Below are 19,829 nucleotides of genomic sequence, written 5' to 3'. Positions count from 1 at the left end.
CCACCCCAGCTTCAGCCAGAGCACCTCGCCTTTGATTTGTTTTATATATTAGGGTTCCACCTAAGATTTTATTTGAAAAATAAAAGGAGTCATTTTGTTTATTTTTTTAAGAGCTTGACAACCATTGAATTGCAGCCCTTTGGGGGGATAGGATAATTTAACCTATTTTTATTATGGAAGATTTCAAACATACAACAAATTCAAAAGAAAAGTCTAACAAACTCGCAAGTACCCATTACTAAGATTCAACAAGTACCACAATTTGTCAATCTTGTTTCATATCCAACTGATAGGAACTTAAGAAACCAGGGCACAGGGCAGCTCTTGTGTCTGGCCTTGGGCTCTGTTGAAGAGACTTCTACAGCGGCTGACTGGGATATTCATTCATGCTTTAATGGGACTGAATTTGGACAAGATTAACTGCAACTTCTGAAGGACCGATTCCCAGAATTAAACAGCCACCACATAGAGCAAAATGGCAAAGACTAAGACCACCAAGAAATATCCTCAATTCACCACCTCCAATGTGTTTGCCATATTTGACCAACGACAGATTCAAGAGTTCAAAGAGGACTCCAATGTAATTGATCAGAACAGAGATGGTTTCATCAAGGAAAATTTGCGTGATGTGCTTGTTTCTCCAGGGAAGAATCCAGCTGATGCATACCTCAATGCCATGATGAATTAGGTCCCAGGGCCCATAAATTTCACCTCGCTCCTCCCGGTGTTTGGTGAGAAGTTAAATGGTGCAGATCCAGAAGATGTCATCAGAAATGCTCTTGCTTGCTTTGATAAAGAAGCAGTAGGCACCATTCAGGAGGATTATCCAAGAGAGATCTGACGACAATGGGAGATCAGTTTGTAGATGAGGAAGTGGATGAGCTGTACAGAGACAATTGACAAAAAGGGAAACTTTCATTTAACTGAGTTCACGTGCATTCTTAAACTTGGAGCAAAAGGCAAAGAAGACATTGAAAGAACTTTAGCTAAAAACTTCCAACTACTGGGACTTCCCTGGTAGTCCAGTGGGTAAGACTCTGTGCTCCCAAAGCAGGGAGCCTGGGTTCGATCCCTGGTCAGGGAACTAGATCCCGCATGTCGCAACTAAGAAGCCCTCATGCCGCAACTAAGATCCTGCATGCCACAACGAAGACCCAGAGCAGCCTAAATAAATAAATGGTTTTAAAAAATTAAAAAACAAAAAACCAAAAAACTTCCAGGGACTTCCCTTGCAGTCCAGGGGTTCAGACTTCGCCTTCCGATGCAGGGGGTACATGTTTGATCCCTGGTTAGGGAGCTAAGATCCTACATGTCTTGGGACCACAAAACCAAAAAAAACATAAAACAGAAGCAATGTTATAACAAATTCCATAAAAGACTTTAAAAACGGTCCACATCAAAAAAATCTTTAAAAAACAAAAAAACAACTTCTACTTACTATATCTTACTTTTTAAAAAAATGTTTTTATTAGAGTATAGTTAATTTACAATGTTGTGTTAGCTTCTGGTGTACAGCAAAGTGATTCAGTTATACATATATGTATATATGTATAAATATACATATATTTATTCTTTTTCATATTCTTTTCCATTACACTTTATTACAAGATATTGAATATAGTTCCCTGTGCTATACAGTAGGATCTTGTTGTTTATCTATTTTATATATAGTAGTTTGTCTTACTCTTTTTTAAAATTGAAGTATAGTTGATATACAATATTATATGTTACAGGTGTACAATATAGTGATTTCCAAGTTTTAAAGGTTATACTCCATTTACTGTTATAAAATATTTGCTATATTCCCTGTATTGTTACATATATCCTTGTAGCTTATTTTATGTGTCTTGCTCTTTTTTATTTCCCAGACACTTAACCCCACCCTCATAGAACCTGTTGAATGCAACTTGGTTTCACAGCTCCCTCCCACCCCACTTTTTTTTGATAGATTTATTCCAGACCTTTCTGCCACTTAGCATTTGTATAATCAGACTGGAAATGGGGATGAGGTTGTAAATTGTATTGAAAAAGAGATTGTGAATAAAAACTGACATGTGAACCTCCAGGAAAATATATCCATATCTCTGGTTTTGCTAGATTTTTATAGTTTTGTATAATTAAAATGATATTTTGAAATAAAGATTATTCTCACTGAAATGGAATATAATGGCAAGTTAAACAGATGAGTGAGTGGTGGTTTGGGGATAGTTCTTTTTTCAGTTTGCAATGTCATATAATTCAGGTTTCATGGTAAACTTGATTTTTCTCATATGCGGGACAGTGTCCTTCAAAACTCTTAAGTACACTTTAACATTATTATGCAGTAAAAACTAGTTATGTGTTTGTTTTTTTTATGCTTCTAATAAGTTGTTTAAACTACTGAATGACACATGTAGAATGTATCTGGGAGAACATTAAACATTTTATTGATCTAAGATTCCAAGATGAGGCAAAATTCCATAGAATAGTTATGACTGAGCATTTACTGTGTCTGAGGCATTGCACATATACGATTTTCACTGAATCCTCCCAACATGAGAGTTGGAATTCCAACCTAGGGCACCTCACCCCAGAGCTCACAGTGCTGGAACCACTAGGTTGTCTCTATGAAAACCCGCAAATGCCTAAAAGAATCAAGACATTTCCATTACATTATAACATAATTCTGCAGTCACTATCGAAATTTAAAATAATTGGGGTCATTGATTATGTGAATAGAATTTCAGAAAATTCTATCCCAGGTTTAAAAAAACTACAGAAGACAAAGATGATAAGCAATACTATTGTCTGTTTGAAGGCAGTTCATGTAGTGTAGACTCTAGGGAAGGGGAAGGACTGAAAAACACGGCAAGAAGGCCGCTACAAGCTCATTTTAAATTCTCAAGGCCCAGCAATTTGACAAACAGGAGAGAACAATTTTAAAAAGGAAAATATCCATTGAAAGAAGTTTTTCAACACTGTTCAACACCTATTCCCTCTCCTAAAAGCATATTGGAAAAAAAAAAGCATATTGGAATTTTGTCTCCTTAAAATCAATGCATTTACATATTGTTTAATATTTGTGCTTTATAGCTGAGTGCAGTAGGCAGATCTCTGTTGACTTGCTATCACTTAAAAGAATTTTTTTTCTTGGCTTCCTTTCCCCACAGACATAGAAAACAAACTTATGGCTACCAAAGGGGAAAGGAGCTGGGGGTGGAATGAATTAGGACTTTGGGATTAACAAACTACTATACATAAAATAGATAAGCCACAAGGATTTACTGTATAACACAGGGAACAATATTCAATACCTGGTAATAACCTATAATGGAAAAGAATCTGCAAAAAAAAAACCACCCTGAATCACTATGTTGTACACTTGAAACTAACACAATATTGGAAATCAACTCTACTTCAATAAAAAAAAAAGAGGGAGCAGTTCGACTATGGTGGCCTAGTACAGTGCTTTGCATTTCATAAGAGCTTTCACATTTATTATCTAATCCTCACAGCCCACAGGGTAAGTAGAGTGTAAGTCAAGTTGAAGTTTCAAAAAGTCAAAGCGCTTATCTAAGGTTTCTCAAGTACAAGAGTTCACATCCGGCTCCCTTTTCCACTTGCAAGCGTAAAGTCACCGTGAAGTGTCACAAAACCAGGTGAAAAATCACTATATGTTTAGGGAAAGGGGAAAAGGTGGTGGGATTATCTTGATCATCATTAAACCAGTGCTTCTCAGGCACCATTTAAGTGTTGGGGACAGCTGGGGGGCAGGACAGACAAGGACACTGCCCTCCTGGGATTCACGCTCTCTAGTGAGAGCCAGATGATCAATAACTCATCTCAAGTAAGTCCTGTGTGACAAAGAACTGACCAAACGAAGCAGAGGGTAGTCAGGAAGGGCCTCTTTGAGATGTCACGTTAAGCTGAGGTCTGAATGACAAGAAGGAGGTCCCATGAGATGATCGGGGTTCAAAAGGGACAGCTCTTCCCAAGGCACATGCAGCAGGAGCATTGGGGGAGCACGAGAGAACACAAGGATGGTGTTTGCTGCGTAGTTTAAGTGTGGAATCCTAGGGCTTTAGGCAGGGAAGAAACGTGATTCATGTTTTAAAAAACTCAACCTTGCTGCTGTGTAGAGGGGCAAAAGGCTTTCAGGTAGGAGGCTCTCGCCATCATCCAGGCAAGACATGAGGACAGCTTGGACCCGGAAAATGGTTGAGGAGGTGGCTGTAAGATGCCTCTCCTTGTCTAACCTACTTCCTCCCCTCCAACTACCATCTTTCTGGCATAATTTTAATGCATTTATTCTATTGTTCTGCTTGAAGCCAGATTTAAAAGATTGGGGGGGAAAAGCTTTCAAGATTAAAAAAAAACTTGGTTGTTCCTTGAATGCCTTATGTTTATCTGACACAAGCTGTTCTGTTTCATCTATGTTGTCTATAAAGAGCATTGTAGAATCCAGTACTATGAGGTGTCTAGGCCAGAACCTTGTTCCTCTTCAGGGTCCAATAAATATTCTTATTATTTTTTTAACATCTTTATTGGAGTATAATTGCTTTACAATGGTGTGTTAGTCTCTGCTGTATAACAAAGTGAATCAGCTATACATATACATATATCCCCATATCCCCTCCCTCTTGCGTCTCCCTCCCTCCCACCCTCCCTATCCCACCCCTCCAGGTGGTCACAATACCATTAGCGATGACGATGAAACCAAACCAGACTTTTTGTTAAACCTGTTTGGTTGATTTGTTTGTTGCCTTCTGTTGAAAGCAACAACAAGGGACCCTGAAGACAATCTTTGGTTTCTGAAATGCTGGGGTTCAAAATTCTTCGCACTACCAACAAGCTCCGCAGCCTCACTGGCTGGACTGAATGGAAAAGTGGGGAATAAGCGGGCCGGGTTTGCAGCGACCTCGGGAAGCAGGGACACGGAACTGCACAAAGCATTACAAGGCCGGCTTCTCCCTGACACGGTGAAGTCACAGGAAGGACGGAGTGGGGACAGGAATGTGGCCGGGCTCTTGTCCTTCAGTTGTCCTCCCAGAGGCACTGGCGAGGAGAGACAGCCCTAAGAGGCGGCGGGAGGTTAAAGGTTCCGGCGAACTAGGCCTCTGGACGTTTCCAGCAAAGCTGGGAGCCAGCAGAGGCAGGCTGTGAGCTTGAGGGAGGCTCACCGCGGATTTCAGCGGTAGTACCGCCATCAAAGTCACAGGGTGGCTTTGTCTTTTCCAAATCCGGGGAAATGTTGATGGATAGAATCGCCTGTGTTTCCTGTTTTCTCTTTCTCCCTTTGGAGCTCGGCTACCCCCTCTGTGCAACTGAGGGCGAGCGGACGAGAACTGGGGGAACGAGGCGCGGACCAGGCAGAAGGAGACCTTTGGTTCCGGGCGGTGCGCGGCGCCGCCGCCCCTGCGGCCGGGTTCCCACGGCAGCCGCCACCCACCCAGCCCTTCCCACGAGCCAGGCCCTCCCCACGCTCGCGGCCGCCTAGGACCCCGCGACAGCCCGCCAGCTGCGTGCTGCCCACGCCAATTGGACCGGTCACGGCGCTGCGGCTCAGAGAGGCCAGGGCCATGCCGCCGCCCTGATTAAGTGGTAGAGCTGCTGTGTCCAACGACAGTTTGCGCCCTTGACCCTGACGCACTGCTGCCTTTTGACGTCCTGAGACTGAGCAGCTCGTCCGACCAGCTCCGAATCAGGCTGATCACTAATAAAGGCGAGTCCTCGTGTACGAACCGCTCCCACGTGTCTGCCACCGTGCTCAGTGTTCACTGACTGATGTGCGTTAGTTCACCGATTCCTCAGAGAACCTGGGAATTACTAATCATCTCGCAGATGAAGGAAGCGAAGCGCAGAGAGCCTGAAGGGCCTGGCCAAAGTGACTCCGCTCGTAACCTGAAGACTCAGGGTTCGAGCCCAGCTGGTTTCCCCCTCCCAAGCCTGCTCCAACCGCCGTGCGCCTGGTTTAAAGATGGGACGGCCCATCTCCAGTACTGATGGTGTTCTGAAAAGTCCCTGGTGACTTACTGGGATGCCCTGCCCGCCGGATGCATCTGCAAGTCTTGTTGTAGCGTGCATGGAAATCGGAAGCACGTAATCAGTTCATAGGTTCTTATTTGCCCAAGATCTTGCACCTCGTATAACTCGAAAACCTATATATCTCGTCCTCATGGTTTGTTCATTTACAGAAAGCGAATTCTGCCAAAGCTGGGGGAAAGCTCCACGCTCCAGCCCGAGGCTGGCCGGCGCTAGTGGAGCAGCGCCATCTCCTGGTGGATTCCGTGAACTACATCAGAAACCGCTGGAGGGTGTTGTGTTGCCAAGGCCTTCAGACACAGGGGCAGCACCCGTGCACAGCCAGTTTTGATAAGGGGAAGAGAAGAAAGAGAAGAGAGGTTTGGGGGCACAGGAAGGGAGTGGGGGGAGTGGGTGTCAATGTGAGGTTGTAGAGCCTCTGCTTTAGCCATTCCGCTGTGATCCCCAGGGTGATAGAATCTGACTTTTTATTAAAATTGGCATCGGGGAAAGGGCACCCAGCAGTGCAATATTGAACTGCAGTAATTCGCAGGTGGCATGTATTATGGTTTTATCTCATATGTATGTCATGATATCGAGTTAGTTTTTGTATATGATGTGAGTTAAGAGTCAAGTTTTGCACGTGGCAGCGAAGATCCCACGTGCTGCAACTAAGACCCAGCACAGCCAAATAAATAAATAAATACATAAATAAATTTAAAAAAAATTTTTTTAAGTCAAGTTTGGTTTTAAAGATGTGTTTTTCCAATGTTTCCAGTACTTTGTTGAAAATATTATCTTTTCTCCATTATATTGCCTTGGCACCTCAGTCAAAAGTCAATTGTCCATATAGTTGTGAGTATATTCTGAACTCTCTGTTCTGTTCCATTGATCTCTCAATCTATCTTAATGCCAATACCACACTGCCTGGATTATTGTTGTTCTATACTAAGTCCTGAAATGTAGTGTAAATCCTGCATCTTTGTTCTTTTTCAAAAAATTTTGGCTGTCCTTAGCCTTTTGCATTTCTATAGAAATGTTGGAATCACTTTGTCAATTTCTTTTAAAAGTCCTACTGTGATTTTATTGGGAATGCATTGAATCTATAGATCAGTTTGGTAGAGCTGACATCCAGCAACACTGAGTTTTCAAATCTGTGAGCATGGTATATCACTCCATTTATTTATGTATGTATTATTTAATTTCTTCTGTAGTTTTCAGTGTACAGGTCTTGCAGACCTTTTGTCAAATTTATCCCTATGTACTTAATATTTCTGCAGAGAAGACATATAAATGGCCACCAAGCAAATGAACAGATGCTCCACATCATTAGCCCTAGGGAAATGCAAATGAGAATTACTATGAGATACTACTTCACATATGTTAGGATAGCCATAAATTAAAAAAAGAAAAATAACAACTGTTAGAGAGCATGTGGAACCATCATACATTACTGAGTGAGACTGTAAATGGTGCAGCCTCTATGTAAAACAGTTTGGTGGTTTCTCAATAAGTTAAACATAGAACTACCAAGTGATCCAGCAATTCCACTCCTAGATGTGGACCCCCAAAATTGAAATCAGGTGTTCAAGCAAACTTGTACTTGAATGTCCATAGTAGGACTATTCACAATGGCCAAAAGGTGGAAGCAACACAAATGTCCATCAACATATGAATGGATAAATAAAATGTCATATATCCATAAAATGGAATATTATTCAGCCATAAAAAGGAAAAAGGTACTGATAATACAATAATGTGAATGAACTGCCAAAATATTATCCTTAGTTAAAGAAGCCAGATATAAAAGGTCACATATCGTATGATTCCATTTTTTTGAAATATCCATGAAAAGCATATACATAGAGACAGAAAGCATATTTGTGTTTGCCGAGGGCTGGGGTAGGGAGGGAATGGAGACTGACCACTTAATGGGCATGGTGTTCTCATTTGGGGTGATGAAAATGTTCTAGAACTAGATAATGGTGATGGTTACACAACATTGTGAAGGGACTTCATGTCACTGAATTCTATACTTTAAAATGGTTAAAATGGCAACATTTGTTATATGTATTTTGCCACAATAAAAGACCCAATTGATCATAAATTTAAGGATTTATGTTCCAATCTGTTCCACTGATCTACACACTTATCTTTCTACCAATACCACACTGTCTTAATTACTGTGGCTTTATAAGTTTTGAAATAGGTATGGTAAGTCCTTCAACTGTTTTCCTTTTTCAAAATGTTTTGGCTGTTTAAGGTAATATAAATGTATATTCCACATACATTTTAAGATCTGCTTGTCAATTTCTACAGGAAAGTCAGCTGAGATTTTGATAGATATTGTGTTCAATCTACAGATAAATCTAGGGAAGGTTGACATATTGACAATATTGAGTCTCCCAATCTATGAACTATCTCTATTTATTAAGAGCTTCTTTAAATTTTCTCAGCAATGTTTTATAATTTGTAGTAAATTTTAGTATGCAGGTTTTGTACATATTTCATCAGATTTATCCTTAAGTGTTTTATTCTTTTTTTAAGGCTATTGTGAATCAAATTGTTTTCTTAATTTCGTTTTTGGAGTTTTTGTTGCTAGTATATACAAATACAATTGATATTTTGATGTTGATATTGTGTCCCATGGCCTTGCTAAATTTGCCTGTGGGTCTACTAGCTTTTTTGTGTGTGTGCATTTCTTGGGATTTTCTCCATATAGGATCACCTGTGAATAAATACAGTTTTATTTCTTCCTTTCCAATCAGGATGGCTTTATTTCAGTGAGGTAGGGGGCTTATTCCACTGGCTAGAACCTCCAGTACAATGTTGAATAGAAATGGCAAAAGTGAACACCCTGCATTGTTCCCAATATTAGGGAAAATATTCATTCTTTCACCATTAAGTATTATGCACACTGAGGTTTTTGTAGACACTATTTGCCAGGATGAATGAGTTCCTATTATTCAAAATTTGTTAAAGGTTTTTAAAATCAGGGACTTCCCTGGTGGACAGCGGTTAAGACTCCACGCTCCCAATGCAAGGGGCCTGCGTTCGATCCCTGGCAGGGAACTAGATCCCACGTGCATGCCGCAACTAAGAGTTCACATGCCACACCTAAGGAGCCCGCCTGCCACAACTAAGGAGCCAGCGAGCCACAACTAAGACCCGGCACAACCAAATAAATAAGTAAAACATCTTCCCAGCAATCAATAAAAAACGTTAAAAATTTATCAAAAAAAAAGTTTTAAAAATCATGAATGGGGGGACTTCCCTGGTGGTCCAGTGGGTAAGACTCTGCGCTCCCAATGCAGGGGGCCTGGGTTCGAGCCCTGGCTGGGGAACTAGATCCTGCATGACTGCTGCAACAAAGAAGTCTGCATGCCGCAACGAAGATCTCGCAGGCCGCAACTAAGACCCGGTGCAGCCTGAATAAATAAATATTTTTAAAAAAATCATGAATGGGTGTTGGATTTCATCAAATCCATTTTTTAAACTTATTTCAATGATCATGTGTTACCCCTTTGTTCTATTAATATGGAGTATAACATTAATTAGTTTTCTGATGTTAAACCAACTTTGCATTCCTGGGATAAATGCCACTTGGTCATGGTATATAAGTCTAGGGGGTTTAGACCAGGCCTTTCCTGGTCTCCCTACTTCCCATTCACAGAGGATGTGATCCATGAAGCAGAAAAAAGAGAATCATAGTGAGGAGGGTGCGGATCCCCCAGCTTCTTATAGGGCTGCATCTCTGATCAAAAAGCCACACCTTCCATGCCAGGCTCCCATCCTCCCAAGGACCCCACAGAGGAGCCCCTCATCCCCCTGAAGCACACACAGGGCATAGACCCCAGCCCATTTCCCTATGGCCACCAAATTGGCGCCCTCACCAATGATGGGAGGAGCCAGGATGTCCCCACCCACCTCCTCTTAGCGGCCACAGGAGCCCACCCGCTGCACCCTCATCGGCTGGACGGCCACGGAGGTGGGCTCTGTGCATCGCACATCCAGGGATTCGAGCATGGGGCCCGTGTCACCTCCTAGGGTGGCAGCAGGGTTCCCTGGGGGCACCGAGGCTGAGAACCGACAGCAGGAGGCTCAGGCCCTGAGAAGTCACTTTGACCAGAGGGCATCTGTGAGGCAGCAGCTTCGACAGAAGCAGACCTCGTGCATCATCTCGTGTGGCGCGTGCCCAGGCTGCGGTGACCACGCTCAGGCCTCTGACCAGGGCGGTGCCCGTCTCCCGGAGGAGGGGGACCCCGCAGAGGGGGAGTGCCCCAGGCAGCCAGGGCTCCCACCAGGTACCCTCTCAGTCCCCTTGTCCCCCCACAGCACCCTCGCACAGAAGGCCCACGGGGGCGCTTCCTGGCCCTGCATTTGCCCAGCTGCTCCTGCAGCAGATGCCTTTCCAGATTTCCCCTACGGTGCATCACCCTGAGCTAAGGGTGAAGTTGATTTTTTTTTCACAAACGCCCGTGTATTTGAAGCCAAGTGGAAGAACCATGGATCTGTCCCCGGTCGGAGGGCAGAGGCCACGTTGAACTTGCTCACCTTTGTGCCCTAGAAACCTGCCCCAGAGTCTGGCATTGAAGGGATGACTTGGGGGACACTGAGAAAGCGTCATTTTGTTGGTGGGAATCCATTAAACTGAGAAAGTTTGCTGGGGAAGGTGGCATCCGTGCTGATTGCATTAATTCTATTGTTTGTTGAGTACTTGCCTGTGCCCTGGCAGGAGAGGGAAGTGAGCACCCGACTTCACCCTGAACCACAGGCAGGCTGGCCTCAGCACCAGGACAACTCCCATGTCCCTAGGTTCTAGGTTTTAAAAACAGAACTGCCATATGGTCCAGCAATTCTACTTCTGGGTATCTATTTAAAGGAAATGAAAACAGGATATCAAAAAGATATCTGCACTCCCATGTTTATTGCAGCATTATACACAATAGTCAAGCTATGGAAACAATCTAAGTGTCCATCAGTGGGGAGTTCGCTGGTGGCCTAGTGGTTAGCATTCTGGGCTTTCACTACCATGGCCCGGGTTCAATCCCTGGTTGGGGAAGTGAGATCCCACAAGCCACGTGGTGTGGCCATTAAAAAAAAAGGCTAATTATCCATCAATGGATGAATGGATAAAGAAGATTTGAGATACACACACACACACACACACACACACACACACAGGAATATTATTCAGCAGTGGAAAAAGAAGGAAATCCTTCCATTTGTGACAACATGGATGGACCTTGAGGGCATTAGGCTGAGACAAGAACAACAGAGAAATACAAATACTATATGATATTACATTATGTAGAATCCAAAAAAGCCAAACAGAGAGTAGAACGATGGTTAGCAGGGGCTGGGAGGCGGGAAAATCAGGGATCAGTTATTTAAGGATACAAACTTGCAACAAGTAGATGAATAAGTTCTGGAGATCTAATGCACAGCATAGTGATTATAGTCAACAATATTGTATTATAAACTTCAAAGTTGCTAAGAGACTAGATCTTAATTATTCATACTACAAAAAAGAAATGATAATTATGTGATGTGATGGAGGTGTTAGCTAACACTACAGTGGTAATCAAATTGCAATATATAAATGTACCAAACCAACACATGTACACCTTAAAGGTAAACAATTTATATGTCAATTATATCTCAATAAAAAAATTACTCCCTACAATTTAAAAGAAAACTACAAATGGCCAATGGACATATGAAAAAAATTTAATCCTGATATGTATTGAAAGGCATGCAAAATAAAATATCAAAATAAACAATTTGGCTTATCCAATTGAGAGATTTAAAACCTGTCTTGAGACTTCGGTACGGGTAAAGCTGAGGAACAGAAAGAAAGGATCCATGACTTTATCCCAGGACAATTGGAGAGTGGATTTAATTCTAGCCGCGAATTGGGGATGATGGGAAAGGAAGAGTTTTAGGGAAATGATGAGTTAAATGAAAGATCACACTGATCTTGAGGAGAGAGAAGTGCACCCAGCTTGAGGCAGGAAAGGCAGTAACCAATTTTGAAACGTGTTGTGACCCACAATTGCCACCCTTGTCTCAAAACAGTCTCACTCCTGAGTGGCATGAGCAGAGTGACTTGGCACCGCTGCTCTGGAGGGTGTCAAACCCCTGAGGCGTGCGTACCCTCCGGCCCACTTGCACGAGTGTATGGTAAGAGATTGACCATGACTGCACCACAGCATTTATCCACAAGGACATCTGTCACCGCGTCATCGGTAAAAACCAACAAAAACCACAAAAGCAAACCAAACCCAACAACAACCTCAAACTCAACCCCCCAAACAAACAACAACAAAGGAAAACAACCAAGAGGCAGTGCGAAATACATGATGAAACCTTCATACCAGAGATACTCTGTGGCTTTGGAAGCAGAAGCATACTTAATCACACAGGAAGATGAGCAGGAAGTATTTCTGTCATAAAGTGAAAAAATTCATATGTTCCTAATTTCACATATATAAAGGACATGCACACAAAGTGAAAATTCATCCGAAACTCGGCAGCTTCCCTCGTGGTGGGATGGGCTGGGACTCTGTACGCCATGTCTATCTCTCGGGTTCTGACTGTGCTGTGTTCTGACCAGCCCTCCTGGAACTGCCCTCTCGGCTGCTCTTTCGCCCTCCCCTGACTCAGCTGCTTGGATCCCAGTCAGTCTCCAGAGGTGGGAGGTCCGCGAGAAGACAGGTGGGCCCACCTCAGCGTGGCCCCAGCTGCTCCAATGCGGAGCTCCATGCTGATAAGGCTCCCGGCTCTGCCCCCAAGCCCTGGGTTTCTTATCTGACCCCTGGCCCCTACCCAGAAAGATCAGGGTCGCCTTCAGGCTGTGTCCTTGCACCACCCCTCCAGCCTAATTCCCTGCCCCTCCAAGAGGCCCTGGGGCCTCAGGAAAGGAGCTCCTGCTTGGGTTTCTAGTTGAGACTGCGCTCCAAGACTCAGGTTCTCTGAAAAATGGGGATAACCGTGGTCTGGTTTGCAAACTGGTCCTGTACACAGAAGGCAAGGAGAGACCTAGAAAGAAGCAGACCACTCCAGATGGGGAAGGGGGCAAGGTTAATAAGCAAATGAACTTACAGATGAGGCTTGTCTTGTCTGCACGAGACAAGCAGATCTCCCCACCCACCTGCCAGAATCTTAAAAGTTTGTACAGAGGTCTTAATGGAATTCAGTCACATATTCAGTCCAGATGGTCCCAGAGACGCCTTACTCTCTCAAGGCCGCGTCCTCAAAAGGGCTCTGGCTGTGGGAACAGTGGGCAGAACGTGCATCCCAAGGACGGGGAAGGGTGAGGAGCCTCCAACTGCCGGGGGCCAGCTCGAGGTTCAACCTCAGTGACATCCTCGTGGTGACCCCTCCAGAAGGTGGCCACGGGGATAATGAGGCTAAGGCACGGTGCCTGGAGCTCGGCAGGCTCTCGTCACCTGTCGGTTCGTTTCCTATCCTCATGCTGACAGGGCTGCTCTGACTGAGACCTGCGGACACTTGTTGAAGAGACATCCTCACACTGAAGGCCCACAGCACCCTGAAGCCTCCTTCCTGAAAATGCACGAGTGCCCGGGGCTGGCCTGGAGCTCCGCCGTGGTCAGGGGAAGAGCTGGGCTCAGCGCGCAGGTCTCTGGTCCCCTAGGTGCCCCTCTTAACCAGAGCACCAGCCTGCCTTCCTCCCTCGCGGGGGAACACGGTCCTCCCTCATCACGGTCCCTTGGCCCCTGGGTGCTGGATCCTCTCCCCCATCGGGCTGTGCCAGGCTACCTGGTCCCCGAAGTGGGTGCAGAGCCATCAGGGGCTGAACAGGACCATCTGGACCAAGGGGCGGGAAGCCCGGGGCTCTGGCCGGGACTGGGGTCTACCCCTCCCTCCTAGGGTGGCGGATGTTGGATGGGGCCCTCTTGTCAAGGTGCCTTGACCCCTGCGGAGCTCTTGGCGACAGGTGTCTTACCCCAGGCTGCGCTCCTCGCGTGACCACACCCCGAGTCCTGACGACACCCCTCTCCTGGGTCCTATGGGCCTTCCTTCCTCCCAGGCGGGTGCTGCCCTCCCCTGCAGGCGTCCCTCCCCCAGCCCTCTGTCCTCGGCCCACCCTCCCCCTGCAGCAGCCTCAGAGCCCCCGCCCCGGCTTCTCTGACGGGACAGCTTGCATCTAAGGTGGGAGTAAGGGAGGCAGGTTTCCAGTCCCGGGGGTTGATCTTCTCCAAAACTCAGGCACCACCTGGCCAGCTGGGAGGTGATGGAGACCCTGCCACCTGCTGCTGCGGAAGGGCCTTCGGGGACACAAAATGATCTGCAGACGGTCCATTCCTCCTCACCTACCCCAGCCCACCCCCGGGGTTCAGCTGAACTACGCGCCTTCTAACACCAGCCTCTAAGATGAAGAAAAGGCTTAGGTGTTAGTTGATTCAAATGAAGTTTGTGAATGGGACAAAGTGCCGCCTCTTGGGCCAGGCCTGTGCTGCTGCCTTCCCCTCACGGGAGCAGTGGTCCGGGTCAGGTCGGGTCTCCCTGCATCTTCTGACCCGGCACCAGCCCCGCCCTCAGCCCCGCCCCCTTAGGGCCCTCGGGGTGCTCCCCTCCCCCAGCTCCCGGCCACCAGAGTGGGGTGAGCTCGCCGCCGGCCCCTCTCTCCTCCGAGGCGGCAGAAACAGGAGGCCTCCAGTTTTTATGTGATTGAACTCAAAAGACTTTCTTCTTAACTGAGACAGACAAGATTTGACAACACCCGAAACAAGAACATTTCTCTGACCGGACGCTGCTGCCCGGTGCAGAGTACGTCACACACAGAAAAGTGGAAGTTGTCTTATTCAAGTCGGTGTCTGATGTTGTAGAAGCTCCACTGCCTGAGAAACAGAGGGCAAATAAATAAAGTGCTCTGAGAGCCCGTCAAGCGGCAAGGGCCCAGTGGGGGAGGCGAGGAAGAGGTGGGAAAGCAGAGGCAGCTAAGTACTCAAGGCCAGAACCATAAGAACAGCTGCGGCAGGAGCGCATGCTAAGGACGCGTCCCCAGCCCCTCCCACGGCCAGTCCCTCGGAGCGCAGACAGCCCCAGCCAGGGCCACCGCCCTGCCCCTCCCACGATGGGGGGGTTCTCTGCGGGTGGCAGGGGGTCTGTGAGCCCGGGCCCCTGGGCCTCCAGCACGCTTTCTCCCTGTTGGCAAGCAGCCCCAGGCAGCTCCGGCTGAGCCCCGAGCCCAGCGAGGACGGGGCACCCTGCGCACCTCACTCTGCGCAACAGCTCCGCGCCCGCCGCAACGCACAGCCACTCGTGTGTGTGCACGAGCACCCACACACACGCTCACACCCGCCCACACTCATACACGCGCACTCACACACGGGCACCCACGCGGTCAGCGAAGAGCCTCCCCTGTGCCACTCTCAGGCCCTCTCAGGCTGGCCCAGCAAGAGGCTGCAGCTGGGGATCGAGCCACCCGGGGCGTGAGAGCTGGGCTTGAAAGGGGCACATCTGCGAGTCAGCCCCAAGGAGGCCCCTCGCCCTCTGCTCCTCTCCTCCCGTGCAGCCCCGTGCCACAGTCTCTCAGAGGCTGACCCAGAGCTCCGTGGATGCAGTCCGCAGGCTGGCAGGCTCCCAGAAGTGGACACAGTTGGGGTGCAGGAGGGGCCACCAGGACCAGGGCTCCCGGGTGACTTGGCCCAAGGAAGGAAGCCATCAGGCCCCGTCGGTGGGCATCTGTGGGCGGCACGTGGTGGCCTTGGCGCAGCCTCCGGCCCCGCGGTGAGGCAGGCAGAGATCCTCACCTGGGACCCGGCTCCAGCTGGGCAGCTGAGGAGGGCACATGGTGTGAGGCTCGGCCGCTCTGTCCTGGGGGCAAGCAGGCTGCTGGGGTCCTCAGCCCCAGGAACTCTGAGTGCATCGACCGTGAGCAACCACCGCCCGAGCAGACGTGGGACCGGTGCGGGGCGAGGGCCAGGGCCTCTCCCGCCTCCCCTCTGCACCGCTCCTGGTGCGGCAGTCAGCAGCGCAGCCAAGGCCTCCAGGACCAATGCAGGCCCATCCAGAGGAGACTCTCCCGTGCGATGCTGGGCCCAGGGGCCAGCCTGGGGACAGAGACATGGGGTCAGGTGTGGGGCTCAGCCCCATCCCACCCACCACTGTCCCTTCCCCTCCTGCTGACACGGTCCCCAGGAGCCACCCACCCTCCTGACCCCGCCACCCAAACTGAGAGGGTTGCGCCACTCAACACCGAGGAGCCCTTGGTCCAGCCTTGGGTGGGATTTGCGCCAGGGTGAGGAGGTCCGGCTCTGTGGGTGAGGACCTTGCTGCCCGGGGGTGCTGGGACTCATCTCTCCCGCACCCATCTCAGCTCAGACTGTCCCCCGGTCTTCCCTGTGACTTCCCATACACTCCACTTTCCCTACCATGGGCCCCTCTGTCTCTAGGTCCCCTGGGAGCCTCTGCTCCCTTCCCCCATCCCACTGTGCTAGGTCTTCCAGAAGAAGGTGGGAGAGTGCAGGCCGAGAGGCAGATTCGGCTCCACCACTTCCTACCTGTGTGATAAGGGCAAATCTCTCCCCTCTCAGAGCCCCAGTACGTGGGGAGGACAGAGCTCCCCCAGAGTGTCGCTAGGTCTGTCCTTCCTTCCCCACGCCAGAACCGGACCACTGGGCCACCCCACCCCCTCGGGGTCTCTGCCTGGTCCCTTCCTCTCCTCGTGGCTCAGGCCCTTCTCTAGGCTGCTCCCCAGGCAGCTCTAGGGTCAGGGTCAGGGTTAGGGTTAGGGACTCTCTTGACAAGACCAGAGAAGGGGCAGGTCACTTCCTATAACACCAGTTCCTGAGACAAAGAAAGAGATGGGGACTTGCGAGCTGCCTCCCCACCCAGAGAGGTCCCTGTCTCCCCAGGCGTCACCTCCTCTACAAGCCCCTTCTCCATCTGCTCTCCACCCCAGCCTGAGAGCTGCCCTCCGCTCAAGGAGATCCCCACTTTCCCAAATCCTTTGGGACACGGGGGCTGCTGGAGGCCGTCCAGGGCTGTGGCGCCGGGAGGGCACTGGGACGAGCTGGAGGGAGCGTGGCTGAGATGGGGGGAGGGCCGGGGAGGAATGCACCTTTCCTGCTCTTCCCTGTCCCCAGATGCGGAGCTTTGGAGGATGCCCTAGGAGAGCGGAGAGGGGAGCAACAGGGACAGCAGAAGCAGGCAGAGAGCAGTCCCCTGGCCCCAGAGACCAGGCAGGAGGCCGGTCTGCAAAGGGCTGAGAAAGAGACAGACCTGGGGTTTGGCCAAGAACACAACCACCCTTCCAGGCTGCCTCCCAGCGGGTAGAGGACAAGGGTAGCAGCATCTTTTCTCCTCTAGGGCCTTCCCTGGGCCTCCCCTGGGCCTCCCCGAGCCCATTTCCCTCCACTCCCCCGTGTTCAGGTGACACCACTGGGGCCGTGGGCGGGAGGTGATGGGCTGACCCTCCAAGATGCCGAGGCCGCCGCCTCTCACCCCCATCTTGGAAATATGACAAGGGAGCCCGGAGGGCCTGCGCCCGCCCTGCCTTGCCTGCTCATGGCTCGGCAGCTTTCCGGGCTGGCTTCCTCGGGCCCCTTCCACGGCTCCCCCAAACCACCGAGGGGCCTGGACATCTAGATGTCATGGCAACCGCCTCCCTCCAGCCCGAAGTCCAACCTCTGGCCGCCTACCTCTTTGGTCAGGGCCAGTCATTCACGTTCCTGCTGCAGAATTTCTTCCTCCTGCTCTCCCCTTCGGCCAAGGTGAGGCAACAGGTCGGCCGCACTCAAGTAATTTTCTCGAGTTCGATGGAAAGGGCCCGTTTCGCCAGTTTCTGTGCAGTTCGTCACCGGCCGCGACGTGGGTGGCCAGAGCCGGGGCTTGGGGCTCGGTGGCCGTGACCTCCGCCGAGGTCTAGGGTCCGGGGGCCCGGGCCGCCCCTCCTCCTTCCCCCGCCGCGTCCTGGCGGCCCCGGGCCCCGCGGAGCCTCATGCCGGCTCCCCTGCCGTCGCGGCCGGGAGGCGGTGGTCGCGGGCGCTCATTCGATCCGCACCTGCAGGCGGACGTTGAGCATCACCGAGGCTACGATGTAGAAGTAGGGGAAGTTCACGCGCAGCCGCCAGGCCAGGTCGAAGAAGGTGATCAGCGTGCGCGTGAGCCCCTTGCAGAAGGCGCCGTACGAGCCGCGGGCCGCGGCCGAGCGAGACAGCCGCACCGCCAGGCCCGACAGGGCAGCTGCCGCCGCCGCAGACAGGGCCGCCGACGCCGCCATGGGCCCGGCCCGGCGCACACCCCGGCGACCAACCGCAGTGGGAGCGGGTGGGCAGGTGGACGCGAGGCCTGAAGCCGACAGCCCACCCCGCCCGCTCCACCGTCTCCCGAGGCAGCCGCAGCCACAGCCACAGCCACAGACAGCTCCACCCCCTCGCCTGCTCCCTGAGTGGCGGCCGCCAGCCTAACCCCGCCCCTAGCGTGGCCGCGCCCCTTTTGGGGGCTACAGACTGGCCGCCGCGGACTCAGCCCCACCCACGGGACCCGCCCCGCCGGCAAGCCCCGCCTCCTCCCCGACTCCCAAGAAGAGAGCCCGAGGGCCTGAGCGCGTTGTAAGGCGCTGCTGCCCTGGGATCCTTTTGCAGAATGCGCTAGAGCAGGGGGGTAGAGGCCGTGATGGTCTGGACCGCTGGGCTGATTCTGCACAGAAGGCCCACCCTGAACCCTCTGCCCCGTTTACACCATCTCCTTTCCCTCACTGTCTCCACAGAAAACCGGGCCAGCCAACCCACTGTACTTTTCTTTAATTCACATTTTTATGGTAACTCTGCACTATGGAGTTTCACCAAACCCACACGCGCATTTTTTTCCTTTCGGGTATATTGGCTGGTCATGTGTATTTCTTTATTCGTGAATTGCTCCATTGCCTCATTTTCCTTACCTTTCACTCCGTAGTGATTTCTAAGCACTCCTCTTAGTCTATCTTTGCCCTAGATACCGCACAAGGTCCTCTCGGGTATTCATCTGCTCTCACTCATTGCCTTTTTCTTGCTGTTGGGCTTTAAAGCCTTTTCGTGGTTTCATCTAATCTTTTTCTAAACCACATCCATTCCAAACTCCGTCACGTTTTCAAGACTATTGAAATGCGCATGCTTCATTATAGTCAGGACTTTTAAGAAGTTGTCTGCAAGAAGCTGATTCACGAAGACCTCATCCCAGTTTTCACAAGGAGGGCTGGCCTAAGTTAATACCTTAATAGTCCCTCTCAAAATGCCTGTTCACCACCACACTGAATATCTCTGTAGCCTCTGTATAAGTGTTGAAGGAACCCAGCAGATTCATATACACTGAGCAATTGTCCTACTTGCATGATCAAGGAAGAAAAGTAAGTTTGAGAGGCACTAGGTTATTGGATTGCATCATGATTTTATCAACAATATAACCATGCATGGATATGAATGCATAAAAAACACCAGGGCAGATATATATCAAATTACAGAACATTGTTTACTCTGGTTAAGGCAGTAGGAAGGAGGACATACTTTTTATTCTCCATGTATATGTACATATATCCATATGTATATCTTTAAGTATTACTTGTATAATGCAATAAAAATTATTTGAAAAAGAAGGGGCACAGGAATATAGACTTAAGCTTTATAGAAACCCTTTGTTCCAGACTGGATCCAGCGTCATTCATTTGCAGAACCTGTTCCCTCCAATCATTTCTGAAACCTCTCCTTGGCCTCATCTCATTTATTTTTAACATTTTATTTTGAAATAATTATAGACTCACAGGAAGTTGCACAAATAGAACAAAAAAGACATTGTGCCTTTCACCCAGCTTCCCCAATGGTGGC

The 19,829-nt window shown here is 49.2% G+C and overlaps 1 protein-coding gene and 1 pseudogene across 2 annotated transcripts; one reads left to right on the top strand and one right to left on the bottom strand.

The window, feature by feature from the left end:
- Positions 1-210: 210 nt before the first annotated feature.
- Positions 211-1,021, top strand: LOC103019636 (myosin regulatory light chain 12B-like; annotated as a pseudogene).
- LOC114236771 (small integral membrane protein 10-like protein 2A) lies at positions 822-18,363 on the bottom strand. Of its 2 annotated transcripts, XM_057538994.1 has the most exons (3): positions 17,670-18,363; positions 15,780-16,079; positions 822-882 (listed from the first exon to the last, which is right to left on the bottom strand). In XM_057538994.1, exon 1 carries the CDS (start codon positions 18,248-18,250, stop codon positions 18,017-18,019), a length of 234 nt encoding a protein of 77 aa, XP_057394977.1. In that variant the 5' UTR covers positions 18,251-18,363; the 3' UTR covers positions 822-882; positions 15,780-16,079; positions 17,670-18,016. The 2 variants fall into 2 exon arrangements, with proteins under 2 accessions (XP_057394977.1, XP_057394976.1); XM_057538993.1 differs by lacking the exon at positions 822-882 and having other exon boundaries at positions 14,127-16,079.
- Positions 18,364-19,829: the final 1,466 nt, after the last annotated feature.

Source organism: Balaenoptera acutorostrata, chromosome X (genome assembly GCF_949987535.1).
Source record: "Balaenoptera acutorostrata chromosome X, mBalAcu1.1, whole genome shotgun sequence".
NCBI lineage: Eukaryota > Metazoa > Chordata > Mammalia > Artiodactyla > Balaenopteridae > Balaenoptera > Balaenoptera acutorostrata.
Note: the sequence above shows the minus strand (reverse complement) of the source record. Positions and strands in the feature narration are given on the sequence as shown.

Bases quoted from the DNA above. Each gene is read 5' to 3' on its own strand.
- LOC114236771 (XM_057538994.1), bottom strand. From the start codon at position 18,250: ATGGCGGCGTCGGCGGCCCTGTCTGCGGCGGCGGCAGCTGCCCTGTCG.